Raw genomic sequence first — 14,942 nt, 5'->3', positions numbered from 1 at the left:
GGACTGTTTTTTCGTTATCATCGAAATATCTCATCGCTCCTGGAAGTTGTGCAAAGGTGTTGGACCACTTTGATAAGAGAGTTCAAGAAATGTTACACAATCAGCGCGTACGATTTCAACATTTTGTGGTAAAGTCAAGATAATGTCTAGACATGCATGTTCTTTTCCTTTTGTGCGTCACAAATAATCTGCATCATTCATGAGTCTTTCAAACAATTATGAGCCGTTTCACAAATGAAATCAAAAGAAATCTGAGGTTTACAGAGAAAACAATATGAAATGCATAAACTGCCTTATGTAAAACATCATAGTGATATTTAGGGATAGGACACTTAGGCACCCCCTTCTCGGGATAGATGAAGCAAAATCGCGGCGTTTTGTCGATATTTGTGAAGGTTACATTTGTAATCATTTGAATAATTATTCCTTGCGACCTATGACCACAGATACAACAGTTGAACTCTCAAATAGACATACGCACCGCGTGGACTGTTCAACGACTAAAGGGATACAGGACGGAGCTCTTAACTGCTTATTGTACCAAGGTTTTTACCTTGAAGTGCCTCAGTTGTCATCACCAGAAGAAACAACGGATTACATACTGAAAGGTCTCACAGTGTCCCGACATAGAGACATGTGCAGGTAAAAGTCACATTGTCATGTTGAAAATATAACATAATACTCGAAGAACACAGTGGGTTCGTAATGAACGACATTTTCTTAATCCGATTTTTATATATCTTTTATATAATAGGGGTTGAAAGCATTTAATGCAACTGGTATTGCATGCTTGCACTACGGGGTGCTTTTCATGGTTTCTGGTTTCTTTCTTATGACAATTTTATAGTTTCTACCTACCGATTCTGTTCATGTAACATTGTTTATTTGCCTTCTCAGCAACATGTCGGCCTACCATAACGCTGTCAGCTGTACCCTTGCTGTCCTGACACAGTGCAGTCCGTCCAAGCGACACCTGTTTGCTGACCCCCATTCTACCACTCTCGGAATGACCTCATTTTGCGAACACAAGGATTTTGATAGTAGGTGTAATACAAACGCTAAAACACAAATGTTCATTGCTTTGGCATGAAGATTTAGATATGCTTCGCTAGATATTCGACACTGGTTATTCTCTGGCGTTGACCTTTTGTTTTAATCAGTATTTATGCAGAGTTTAGAATTTAAGCAGAAAATATTTAAATATTAATTTTTGTGGCTGTCTTTGTTGGCATTATAAATTACATATCCAGGTGAGCTACAGCGCAGTAGCACTTTTCATATAGTAGCTCAGTTATTAGTTGTTCAGATTTTAGTTTGTGTATTTCTTTAAGAAAAAAAAATTTCAATCAACGTAAAATACCTTTAAAATTGATTGAACAATAGTGACATAGATTTGGACATCCAGTTAGAGTTTATCGTATGTTGTTTTTCTAGAATTTGCCTCCGGTTGTGTGATGAACGCCGACCAGAGCACCTGTGAGAAATGGATGGTTAATTCCAGCACGCCCGAGCAAATATGCAGGTAGATAGATAAAATGTTGATTGAGGATATGTCTGACCATTGCATTATTAAAACATGTGCTGCTTTGTAGCTGTTTGATTGGCATTCTAGAGGTTGGTGTGTAAGAAGTAAACGAACAACTCTATGGATAACAATTTTAAGTTTTACGTTTCCTTACTGCTTTGTAGTTATGTGAATATGGTAAATAATGTACTGTTAGTGCTTCGATAAAACAGACCCGTGGGGATTCCATTGTAAGATTGGTCCACCATTGTCCTAAAGGGTGGCCAGACTCTATAACTTGAATATGAATGTGTAACAGTGCTCAGTGTCCCGGTCCTAATGCTTTCAAACCCGGGATTCGAACACACAACGACCGGATTCTGGCAGCTATAGTGTGTCGTCGTAAACCACCGAGCTGCCGTAATACCTGTTCTTGGATTTATCCCCTGGCAAGTGATATACCAAAAGTTGTCAACAATCAGACAGAACTCGGGGTATTTGGCAAGAGAATGTACATTGAGTTACAGCTGATTTTGGAGTAACATAAATATGTATATTTCTGATGTACGTACAATCCCCTTTAACATCACGACATTGACAAGCCAGTGATTGACATCATGAGAATCGATTTACGCAATTAGGATACGATGGCATGCGACAACCAAGTCAGCGAGCCTAACAACCAGATCCCGATAGTCTTACGAAAAGCCCAAATTCTAACACGGATCTTCACGGGGACCCGAGATTGGAACATGGAGTAAGGTGTTGAAAGTGTATGAACCTAATTTACTTTTTTTGTACCCAACAGTATCATCCAAACCATCACCGACTGCATGAAAGCCTCTGTGGAATCCTGTGGTCCAAGCACTGCTGAACTGTACACGCACCTGCTGTCATCCCAGGTCCCCGCCCCCTGTGTGCAGGGGGGAAGGACGACCACACCCGTCCCCAAGAGCCGGGCTGGCAAACGTGTGGCTTCAATGTTAATGACAGTACTCGCACTTATATATTCGAGAGTTGGAGTATTTCAGGGGTGAAACCCGAACAATCTGAATGTGGACTTTCTTTTGTACTATTTTCTTTTAGTTTCTTAAAATACGTTACAAACTCAACACATACAAATTTGACAACGTGTCAAGGGGCTTTCACGGCATTTTCGAGCTGTGACGTCATAATACATTCAGATCGAACTTACAAATTGAGTTGCCTTTGCATGTGTTTGTGACGGGTGCCCCCGGTGGGGCAGGATATGCTCACCTTTTCGCGGAACCTGGTGTGATTACTATTTTATAGTGATTTATAAACACATGCTCATGATATAATCGGAATTGTATAATCGACTTTGCTTTATACAGAGATTTATATTGGATATGGAAAGGGTTCTGTCGCTTTATTTACAACCCTCATATTAATATTTGTTTGTGTTATCAGCTAGCACAGAACCCGATCAGAGACTGAATTCTTGTTCTGTGGTTATCCTAAATCAAACGACAGCCAATAATTATTTATAATATATAACTCTCGGGTACTTTCCTGATTTTTATCCTCAGAAGGTCATGTATGAAAAATATTACACTTCTAAATACACTGTCAATAACATAGGTTAGCATTGCAAAATACCTGGACAAACCAGGAAAATACAGGAATAACAAAACTTAAAACAACTTCGATGTAGATATTGGAACATATTTAATCTCCGTTTAAGCTACGTGAAGCTGTAACTGACAATCTACATCAGCCAATTACGACTGACCCAGCGGTCAGACACATAGACGGGGATTGGCTACGCAGGAGGTCTTCGTACATGCTGACAGTCGTCTTGCTGCAGCCACTCACTGCCGACACCAGACACTTCCGGGTGGCACTAGTGGCACTGAAAACAAGCAAAAACACTTCCAGAGTTACCATGTACAATCCTGAGTAGAAATATCATATATAAAAAAGGCGCAAGGAATCTGAAAACTCTTGACACTTATTTAAAGCATGGTGAATAAGAAAACGTTAATACCAGGTAATAACCAGTCTGGATTACGGACATATTCCATAAAGCGCAAAAGGCAAAAAGTGAAACTTATTTGAAATTATCATACTGAGTCAGAGATGACACAAGGTGTCCGCGTAAAGGGAACAAAAGGTCTCCGCGTAAAGGGAACACATGTCCTGTTTTACCGTTAGTACACGTTTTACAGAAGCCGGTCCATCTCCTTCGTTTGAAGATTGAATAAAGGTTCATACTCCTGCACATTAGGGTAACAACATTCAAGGCCTATGTAAAGCTTTTAAAATGTTTATGATAGACTTGTGGAAGACATTTCCAAAGCAATTCAGCTCAACCATTGATAGAGAGATGACACAAGGTTTTCGCGGAAAGGGAACACACGCCTTGTTTTAACCTTAGTACACGTTTCACAAAAGCTGGTCTAACGCTTTCGTTCGAAGATTCAATAAATCTTCATACGACTCATGCACATAAGTTGTTCCATCGGGGTTGCAACATTGAAACCTTAGTAAAGCTTTTAAAATGTGTTTGATAGACTTGTGGAACACATTTCCGAAACAAATTCAGCTCAACCATTGACTTTCCATTGCACGTGTTTGTGACGGGTGACATTGGTGAAACAAATACGATCACATCGGGAACAACTGTCATCATCACTAGTTATTCATAACCATATCACAATTGTCATTACTTTGAATAGAGAATTCGTTTGGTTATACATAGGGTTTTGTCGCTTTTATTTGTTTTGCTACAATATATACTATGGGTGTCAGAAACTTAATGAACATCTGGTGGTTACAGTGTGTCACCTGAGTGATTGTGCGTCATCATGCAATCCAGGCGTGGATTTTTATTCATGCTATCAACCACTGGTCTGACTGACCACGACTATTGATAGGTCCCCGGTTAATGCATCTAGATGGAATATTACTGAGTTCAGCCTGATTAAAGTTGCGTTCAGTCATACTGTGATATCCTTTTGGACTACCAGTGACACCGTGGGTTGTAAACACGGTAGAGCCTGCTATATTGTTTGCAGCTCAATACATGCATGCAACTTCTTTACCAATTATCCACGTGAATACACCATTGATCTAACATAGAAATATTTAATAAGGTACTAAGCATTCTTCAGACCGTCATGGTGTCTTTGAACCGAAAGATCTCTGATGAAATTTACTTACGCGCAAAGGTGTCTTGGGCTAGTTGAATCCAAAGCTTGGAGTCCATGGCCACTGCCGCAAACTGCTTTAGGTGCATTCTGTACGCACTGAGTGTCGAAATCTAGGAACAGACAATTATAAGAAAGATTCACTATATCATTCTTAAATAAAAATACCATACAACTTTGAATTAAATAAAAAAGAATGCCTTTTCTAAATTATACATAGTTCTTCCTTTTTAAATTTAAATATCGCCGTTTTAAAAATTCCACCTTCAACACGTCTAAAAATCGAAGACATGTATGACTCTATATCCCGGATTTAAATTAGTATATACTAGTTTGAAATAAAATAAATATATTGTATCCATGCACTGTATACTTTAAAAATGACTTTCAAATCTCACCGGGTTTAAAAAAAAATTAAAATGCCAACCTCTACACACGTATAATTATGGAACTTGAATGTTGTGTGCGTCTCGAGTCTCAACAAAGACATACACGTATAAATAACGGATGGACATTTTGACGTATATCTTACCCTGGATGTGGCCGCAGAGTTTAGCCAAGCCGTCCTGCACTGTCTTGGAGTCGGCCACCATCGGCTTTGTCACGTGGTCACTGCACTGCTCCTGTACCCACAGAGTACAGTTCACTGCCAGCTGGTAGTTCTTCAGATTACTGTATGATATAGAACGTAACTTATGAAGCACGCTGTATGTTTATGTATATTCTGTGTATGTTACACACAGTTCACTGTAAGCTGGTAGTTCTTCAGATTACTGTATGATATAGAACGTAACTTATGAAGCACGCTGTATGTTTATGTATATTCTGTGTATGTTACACACAGTTCACTGTAAGCTGGTAGTTCTTCAGATTACTGTATGATATAGAACGTAACTTATGAAGCACGCTGTATGTTTATGTATATTCTGTGTATGTTACACACAGTTCACTGCCAGCTGGTAGTTTTTCAGATTACTGTATGATATAGAACGTAACTTATGAAGCACGCTGTATGTTTATGTATATTCTGTGTATGTCACACACAGTTCACTGCCAGCTGGTAGTTCTTCAGATTACTGTATGATATAGAACGTAACTTATGAAGCACGCTGTATGTTTATGTATATTCTGTGTATGTTACACACAGTTCACTGCCAGCTGGTAGTTCTTCAGATTACTGTATGATATAGAACGTAACTTATGAAGCACGCTGTATGTTTATGTATATTCTGTGTATGTTACACACAGTTCACTGTCAGCTGGTAGTTCTTCAGATTACTGTACGACATAGAACGTAACTTATGAAGCACGCTGTATGTTTATGTATATTCTGTATATGTAACACGTACTATTTAGTCATTCTATAATTCATGCTGGGATACTTGCTTCTGAAATAGGTTCACGTTCCCTTTAAAGTGCCCTTTTTGAAAACCATTTCATATCGGTCAACTGTGCCTGGTGTAAAAATGTTCAATAGTATCAGTATCGTCTCATTAAAACGTAGCTCACCTGCTTGTTTGGTAATACATTTTTAAAATTTCTAAAATGCTTGCATCAGTTCTACATAAGAAAATTCGGAAGATAGTAAATGGAAGCAAAATGATTTTAAAAGTTCTCAAAATAAGTATTTCCGAAGCATGAATTAGATGTACATTCGAATAATACAATGCTTAAAGCTTTGTAATTACATACAATTGACAAATAATGTTACTGGTTGATAAAAGATAAAGATATATGTTTTTCTATATAAGTAATTTAAAAAGGAACCCTGAAAATGGAGAAATATATTTTGGAGACTTTAAGATCTATGCCGCGCTATTTTCATCTTCCCGATTCAAGAGAGTTAACTGGCTGGACTGGAAACTGTACTTTTATAGTCAGTTAACTCTCTTGCCTCGGGAAGAAGCGCTATTTTCTGTACGCATATGAAATCCCGCTTCTTTACGGATGGATAACCATGCGACAATTGAAGCAACATCAAGAAAATGTTTATTGATAATGTCGAAGACGGCGATAGATAACAGACGCCAGAGAAGCAGCGCAACCTCAGATATAACGGTCAAAATACCGCTGTCATCCTGGTTGAGATTGCACATTTGTAAAAAGAACTTTACTTTTCTCACATATCTCATGTCTAAATTTGTAATACTGTTAATATTGATCAATCGCTTACCCGCGATGTCTGATTTTCCGTGATCCATCAACTGCTATCTTGCCTTTTGGTCCAATGGATACTCGAGACTGGTTTTGGGGGCTTTGATGTTTTATATTAATATTGAACACAGACACTTGTAACTAGAGGAGTTCGAGGTGGTAGTAAGCGATTTCTTAAAATTACATATACCTGCACATCGTCTTGCTTTCACTCATTGCCATAGCGTTCATAATGTAATGGCTAGTGCCTTCACTTGTTAGTTGCTTCGGGACATCTAGCAATACACTGTTGTACAATAAGCATTGATGGTAGCTGCTTCGGATGTTTTCAGTGGTGGAACAGTCCACGCTGGCGATGTCTGGGCCTGACGGAAGTGAATGAATTAATATCAAGTCGCAGGAATATGCCATGGTACATGTATTTACAGGAAGGCTTGTTTATAAATGATTCCCAAACCTACTCGATGAAACGACCAGAAAATATGTATGCACATGGCAAATACCAGAAATTGCTTGTTTGTCTGTCTGTTTGTTGATTGTTGTTTAACGCCGCACTCAGAATATTCCAGCTATACGATGGCGGCCTGTAAATAATCGATTCTCGAACAGATAATCCATCGATTGACATCATGAGCATCGATCTAAAGCTCTTGCAACAATAAATGAATAAGAATATTTTACAGTCAAATAACACCAAAATGATATGACAGTTAGGTTTTGAGAAAGGTTGAATATATAATGTTCCGTCGCCAGCATCCCTAAGAGTATGACAGGTACAGTTTAACGTTTGGGCTATAGATCGTATATACTAGTAACTATATTTAATTATTTACAACTTTACTCAACACACAACAGAGTTAATATAATGTTCATTAATAGCCTTTGCACACAACTACATCTCCTTAATCCATCTGCTGTTTTACTGATCATATGTGTGTGAGGATGTCTGTCAGTCCTGTTGTGACGAACCTGTAGCAAATGACGAGCAGTCTGTGTTGTTTGGCACGTTTGCTTCATACATATGGAGTGCGGCCTCGCCACAGGCTGGTATGTACTTTCGGGCACATAGCGACGACATCTGTGCTGACCTGACATAGATAATTCAAATGAAATCAACCTTTAATATAATTAAGATTTTGATTAGATTGTGAGGGGTTATAGCTCTGTTTCATGTACAAGGCACATCAAATTAACTTTCAACGGATTTGGTATTGTAATGTAATGTATTTCATGTAAAGACTTAATGAGGTTGATATCTTCTAGTTGCTAATGATGGAATGTCAAAGATTCGATGTTTTGTAGTTTTGGGGAAAAGTAAATATCGGAAGAACCTGTTCATGGATATCAATCAGCCTTTCTATGATACCATGTACGACTATTGGGGTAAAAAGGATAGCAAGAATCTAATAATCTTTTAATCAGGCCTGATGTGAGTTACACAAATGTTTTCCTGCCTGTGAACTTCCATAAAAACTAAGAATGGTGGTCATGAGATAAATACACGCACTCACGCACACGGGTTGTATCATTTTAAAGAAGGATACTAGTATTTGACGACAAGTTACTCACAAACAATCTATCTTGTGCATCAACTCAGTAAAGTTGAGGTGAAGGTAATCATTGGTGGTTATGTAACTGCTGACATCGGCACAGTCCCCCATTTTAGACGTCACTTCGACCATGCAGGTCATGTTGAGCTCTTGAGGAACAATGACGTACTTAATAGTTAAACAACTAGATAGCCGGGGATTATAAAAACAGTACTGTTTTATTTATGTACTGGTATAAGTTCTTACGGATGCCTAGGGTAAAGTTAAAAAAGATAGCAAGTTTCTTAACATCTAAGGTGGAAATTGACATCAATAAAATGAATTAGTGCACCGAGAAACCTCATTTCTCGAAGTACTGGAGTAAATCAAAATATATAGAGCTGGTTGTAGTTTCGAGTGATTTGATATCACAGAGCCAAAGGGACTTGTACATCCCCTTGAACAATTTATTCAGTTTATGAAGGTCGAGTTATCGAGGTTTATCAATAAACAATATATTTCAGACAAGCATTTTTCTTTCGAACACATCTTACGTGGTTCAAAAATTTCAAAACATATCCTGTTTTGATAACTAATCCTGAATTCAATCCAACTTTACATCTACTCAGCTTACAATAGAATTTTTTTTTATGGTAACCAGAAAGGAAAGAGGACGGCTTTGGAAAGCTTTAATGTGGCCTTGAATGTTGTAACCTTGATCAAACAATTTTGCACAAGGGTCGCATAACGTTCTTTGAAGGAAAGAGCATGCTCGATTGTACAACTCAAGTTGTGAAATGTAGACACCAAAATCTGGAGCTGCTGGAATATTGCTCAACAAAAGGTGACTATTGAAAGGTTGAAGTCATCCCTCATATCATAAAAGGGAATTGACTCTTTAAATTTGAGTAACATTCTTAGACAAACATATATTTCCCTAAAAATTCCAGAATATTACACATTTCATGAACCACCAACAGTTTCATTTTCCAAGTTGTTTTTGGACTTTAATTGTGTTGTCCTTACATGTACATATATATATATATATATATATATAAATAATAAAGAAGTTGATATCCATACATTCTTTTCCTTATGTGTATCACATCTAAATGCCTTTCAAAGACATAGAGTTACCCCTTTGGTTGTTGACAAACATGACAGTCTTGAGCATTCGAGAAGTTTCAGGATTGGACAGTTTCTAAAAGGGTGGTTGTACCTATATAAGAGCGACAAGAGTGCGATTCGAGGTCTTTTACAACTTGTCTTGCATTTTATCTACCTATCAAGTACAGACGGGATACCTATCTGAAAATTACCGAATTCCAAAACCAGCTTGAATTCTAAAATAGAGGCAGCATTGTTTAACGACATTCGACTGAAATTTTCTGGACATTCGTGAGTGCTCGGAAATATATTGTGAGGCCTGATACTTATTGCTATTGCCATTTGTTTGACCATTGTACTGCCTGTTTTGATTGTAAACATTAAACTGTATTTTTGAATAAAATACATTAATCATGTTTGGTCATTTACTTATTTCACAATTTTAGCTTGTACAAACCCATTTCTAGGATTAGCTTTGCGTTTCATGTTGGAAACTTCGTAACACTGATACATGTCACATTATCAGAGGTGATTTAAGACCAATTGAATCTGTTTGAGCAGATAATCAAGACTGTTTATTCTCTGGCGTTTACTATGGTCTATTACTGACATAACGGATAGGATCCGGTGACAATTGTGTCCAATTCCTTTGTCAGTGGTTAACAATTACGCTATACTCACTGTCCTTGTTGGCGCAGGCATATTCTTGCCACTTCTTTATCTTGTCTGCCGTCGGAGACGTATCGGTCTGTTTTAAACACTTCCTGTTTATGTTACCAACACAATCAGCGGCCTTCCCATAACCGTCAAGATTCCTGAACGTTTCGTCAAATGACAATGTTATTACATGGACAACGTGAACGAGAATCATTTCGTTTATTTTGCAACAATGTTATAAAAAGGTTGAATGTATCATATACTCTGTATCATATAATCAAAAAAATACGCAATTGCAGAAACATAGCCCAAACACAACCATACTGTTGTTCAAGCAGGGTTAATGTCAAATACTACTTTGTTTCTTTGTTTGTTGTTTAGCACCACACTTAGCAATATACCAACTGCTAAACAGAGCTCTCAGGTCATCCCATTAATTGTCAAGTACTTCCTACGGGCTATAGTCAATTTTCTTCTGTTAAAGTCACTTTCAAATGTTTATTATCCTTTAAAGCGAGACGAAGACGATCTTTTTATGGAATCAGTCGTACAGCCCTTTACTGTCGTTCGGAATACCTCGTATAAACCATTTCGAGTTTGCATGATCAGAAAACACTTTCCAACTGTCACTTTCCCGATCTGGTTAACTGATTGATGGGATGAAATGTCGTTCTGACATGAACCTATTAGGATGTCTAATTTTATTGAGATTTGCAATATTCCAGCTTTAGGGTGGCAGTCTATAAATAATCGAGCCTAAACCATCAAGCTGATTTACAGCATGAGCAATTGGGATTCGATGACATGCATCAAAAACGCCAGTCACCGGATTGCCCGGTCAATATTCGACTTCATACATTGATACTTGGGCATCCTTGACTGCGGCGTAAAACATCAGTCACTGCACTAAAATCATAATGGTAGTATTTCAATTATCATTATCATTTGATCTTGTTTTTCGCTATTCCAATGCCGCAATCATCATTAATAGTAGCATGAAGTATGATTGTTGATGTTATTAAAGTGTTATTAAAGGAATTGTTCATACTAACCTACACATGTCATCTAAATAACCTGGGGTTATCGAAGACAATAATGCAGCTCCGGACGAGTTGTTGATTTCGCTTAAGGATGGAATTTTGAAGGTGACGCCGTATTCTTCAAGACACTTTTGTTCAATTAACAACATAGATTGTAGATCGCTGCAGTTTACTAGTTGGGAGAAATCGATCACATCTGAGGTTCCATTCTTCCCTGGAAAATTATTCAATGAGTTCTTTTAATTTGTTCTCGCTAATTGCTAAATCAACATCCTCGCATTTAAAATTTAGCTTTCACAGGAAATAACAGATATATTAGTGCTCGAGAGATTTGCAAATTTGTATCAGGTTTTGCGATGGTACAGGGTGTGCCGGGTTACGCAAGAAATTGGTAGGGTTCGAGTTTCAGTCGCCATAACACGAATAAGATGAGTGAGTGAGTACGTTTGATTTTACGCCGCTTTTAGCAATATTCCAGCAATATCATGGCGAGGGACACCAGAAATGGGCTTCACATATTGTACCCATGTGATGAATCAGACCCGGGTCTTCGGCGTGACGAGCGAACGCTTTTACCACCAGGCTACTCCACCGCCCCAAATTAGATGAGAAATATATGTTACAACTTCACTCATAAATCATAGTGTTCGTGTTTGCATGATCCATTATTTCAGCAGAATCAAAATCCTATAGGCTCTCCAAGCACCCCCAGGACCCAGTATCTAGCGAATAGTAACAACAGATTAATGATACTTGATGACACCACGTCGTTCCAGTTTATGGAGTGAATATCCCATTTAACCATTTTACAATTCAAAAGGCAGAGACGTAAATAAACTTACCGGAAACCACCGAAAACAGCAGTAACACGAACAGGAACAAGAGCCTCATGGTTGCCAACGCTTTTAATGAACATACACGTTTCCCTGCATATATATACATATACAGGGCTTGATACACACACCCGCGTGGAATCCGTGTCGCCTGTAACATCTGCCTGAATACAATGACATACTATCAAAATAGATAAAAGGTATTGTGCAAGACAGTACGTTGAACTAGAAACTTTTGTTTCTGTACAAAGATAGATATATCTCTGGGTACACCAAATGTACCACCAAATACATGTCTTGAAGATTAACCATTATACTTAATACAATAAGGAAGGGGAAAGTGGAATAAATAATGTGGATTTTCTGAAACTCAAAGGATTTGCTTGACTTTTTACAATCTTAGATAAGAATCAAGTTCAATTCTGTCAAAACTTAGGAAAACTTCATTCCTTGATCCATAGGGGTTTTGTTACAAAACATGGTGACCATTGATAGAATAGTACATCTATCTTTCGAGGTCAGCACAATTTGTCAAAAATGACAGCAAATGTCATCTGAAGTTTCCTGAGAAAACAATATGTGAAAAGGTGGACATCATCATTGATGAAATCTATGTAAAGTTAGGGGGTAAGACAGTTTGGGCAAGAAGTAAGCATCACCATGGGCACCAATTGTGCCCTACTTTTTGCGGATATGTTTCTTAATGCATATGCGTCGGGATTTCTCCTAGGAATTTAACTTAAGCTTCAGGTATATCAATGATCAACAAAGGTTAGCTCGTGCATTCCGTGAAGTATATATATGAAACTTCTCCGACTTTGCAATTCAATGTACACTAAACGCATGTTCCGAAAAAGTTTCAAATGACAAAAACAACAAAATTTCACTTCCCCAAATGCAAACTTCATTGACGACTGTACTGTCGGAATTGCACGACTCCTTAAAGCAAGGAAACAGTTAAAAGAAAACATATCAATAGGCCTTGAAGATGACGACACTAAAGCAAAGGCTATTCTAATTAATCGTCTCAAGACCCATCCCCTGATCGAGAACGTTTGGTATTTCAATGGCAGGGTTTACGGACACACTACAAAGAAATACAAATTCTATCGAATCTGCTGAATCTGTCATTACTAATGACTATAAAATACCCCTAACTTTTTGTGGCTTATTGTGTTTATCAAAGTGGACGCCATTTTTGACCTGGCTTACCGAGTGACGCTCACGACGGTGTTACTCACTTCATTATGGGTCATATCAACAACACTTTCAACCGCAATACTATCACTTGTCGACTCGTTCCCATTCCACACAGAACCACATCACCAGACCCCATATCCATTCCCCAAAACGGATACCTCGACCTTGTTTACATGTCACGAATGTAGGATACACTTCTGCCAAAATTTTCTCTCTGTTCCGGATCCGTCGTATCATCTGGTCCAGAGAGCATCAGGATTACTACCTCAACACCCTGCAGATTTATCAAAAGCTACAATAAGTACAGCTCGAGATATGTTTCGTCTTCATATAAAGTGTTGAGTATCATATCGATGTTACTGCTGCGTTCTGGCGTCGAACCTAACCCAGGACCTGAAACCCGTAACAGTACAACCAACACGAAACAGCTCAAGTTGACATCGGGTCAGGAATGTGAAACTTCAGACTTTGAAAAGCTTCTATCCGAGATAAAGAATGTATCTGCCAAAGTCGATTAACTCTCTTACTAGCAACGTTAACGCCCTGTCTGTGAGATGTAACAAACTCGAGGAAGAAAACGGTACCCTAAAATCAACACAACACTGTCTTCAGTCACAGACAAACTGGACTATATAGAAAACCAAAGCCGTAGAAATAATCTGCTATTCAACGGTGTTGTGAAAGAGAAACAATCAGAGACATAGACAGATTGTGAAGATATAGTACGTAACATCATTAAGGACAATCTGGAAATGGGTGATTCAGATATGGCAATTGAACGTTGTCATAGATTGAATAACAGTAAATCTCTCAATATCAAATTTAGAGACTATGGTACGAAATAGTCTATCCTTAGAAATGCTAAACGACTCAAAGGTACTTCATACAGTATTTCGGAAGACTATTCATTAAACGTTAGAAATAAGCATAAAATGTTAAAAACAATAATGGATGATTCAAAGGCACTTGGTGAGAAATGTAAGCTTAGATTTGATAAACTGATTTATGAAAATGGAAAGGTATTCACATAAGACCTTGAAAATGAAAGGCCAGTTGAGATTGATAGAACGGTATTCAGAGCAGGTCGCGGCCGCGGCCGTCCCGCGTTTCGTTCACGTGGAGGTCATGGTGGGAGCGGACCCGCACGTAGCGCTTACAGCTGGGATCTCGGCCGGGCCGTGGATTGTAACGGTAAAAGAAGAAACTTTTCGTTCATGTCATGGAACGTTAACGGTTTGAATCGCAAGTTGAAGAACAATTCCTTCGTTGGGTTTTGCTCTTCATTTGAATTGTTTTGTTTAACAGAAATTTGGAGCAACTGTTCTGAAGAAGATATGAAAAAAAGCTTTCCCAATCCCAATATTATGATAAACGTTCGTGAATACAATACCAGAGGTGGTGTCGCTCCTTTCGTCAAATATGAACCACTTAAAGGCGTTAAATATGTTGATTTAACTTGTACCGACTGTATATTAATAATACTTGACCACGTATTTTTTTGGTTTACCACGTGATACTTTACTTTTGTTTTCTTACGTACATCCTGAAACTACGCCAACAAAGACTGATATCCATGATGTTAGAGGTATTGATTATCTTGAGCAATGTTTACTTAAGAAACTTTGTAAATTTGAAGATCTTTCTATTATACATGCAGGAGATTTAAATGCAAGAACTGGCATTTTGTAAGATTTTATTATATCTGACGATGATGAGAGTGAAACATATATCTTAACATTAAATGAAAT

The 14,942-nt window shown here is 38.0% G+C and overlaps 2 protein-coding genes across 2 annotated transcripts; one reads left to right on the top strand and one right to left on the bottom strand.

The window, feature by feature from the left end:
• Window positions 1-572: 572 nt before the first annotated feature.
• LOC125372397 lies at window positions 573-2,650 on the top strand. Its single transcript, XM_048382300.1, has 4 exons — window positions 573-642; window positions 898-1,040; window positions 1,435-1,522; window positions 2,313-2,650. Exons 1-4 carry the CDS (start codon window positions 635-637, stop codon window positions 2,539-2,541), a joined length of 468 nt encoding a protein of 155 aa, XP_048238257.1. The 5' UTR covers window positions 573-634; the 3' UTR covers window positions 2,542-2,650.
• A 588-nt stretch (window positions 2,651-3,238) lies between these two features.
• On the bottom strand, window positions 3,239-12,147 carry LOC124135832. The gene is made up of 9 exons (XM_046501444.2): window positions 12,004-12,147; window positions 11,174-11,375; window positions 10,146-10,279; window positions 8,398-8,527; window positions 7,798-7,916; window positions 7,019-7,193; window positions 5,207-5,346; window positions 4,688-4,787; window positions 3,239-3,377 (listed from the first exon to the last, which is right to left on the bottom strand). Exons 1-9 carry the CDS (start codon window positions 12,101-12,103, stop codon window positions 3,239-3,241), a joined length of 1,239 nt encoding a protein of 412 aa, XP_046357400.2. The 5' UTR covers window positions 12,104-12,147.
• Between the last annotated feature and the right edge of the window lie 2,795 nt (window positions 12,148-14,942).

This window comes from Haliotis rufescens, unplaced genomic scaffold (assembly GCF_023055435.1).
Source record: "Haliotis rufescens isolate VD_foot unplaced genomic scaffold, xgHalRufe1.0.p SCAF_4, whole genome shotgun sequence".
NCBI lineage: Eukaryota > Metazoa > Mollusca > Gastropoda > Lepetellida > Haliotidae > Haliotis > Haliotis rufescens.
Note: the sequence above shows the minus strand (reverse complement) of the source record. Positions and strands in the feature narration are given on the sequence as shown.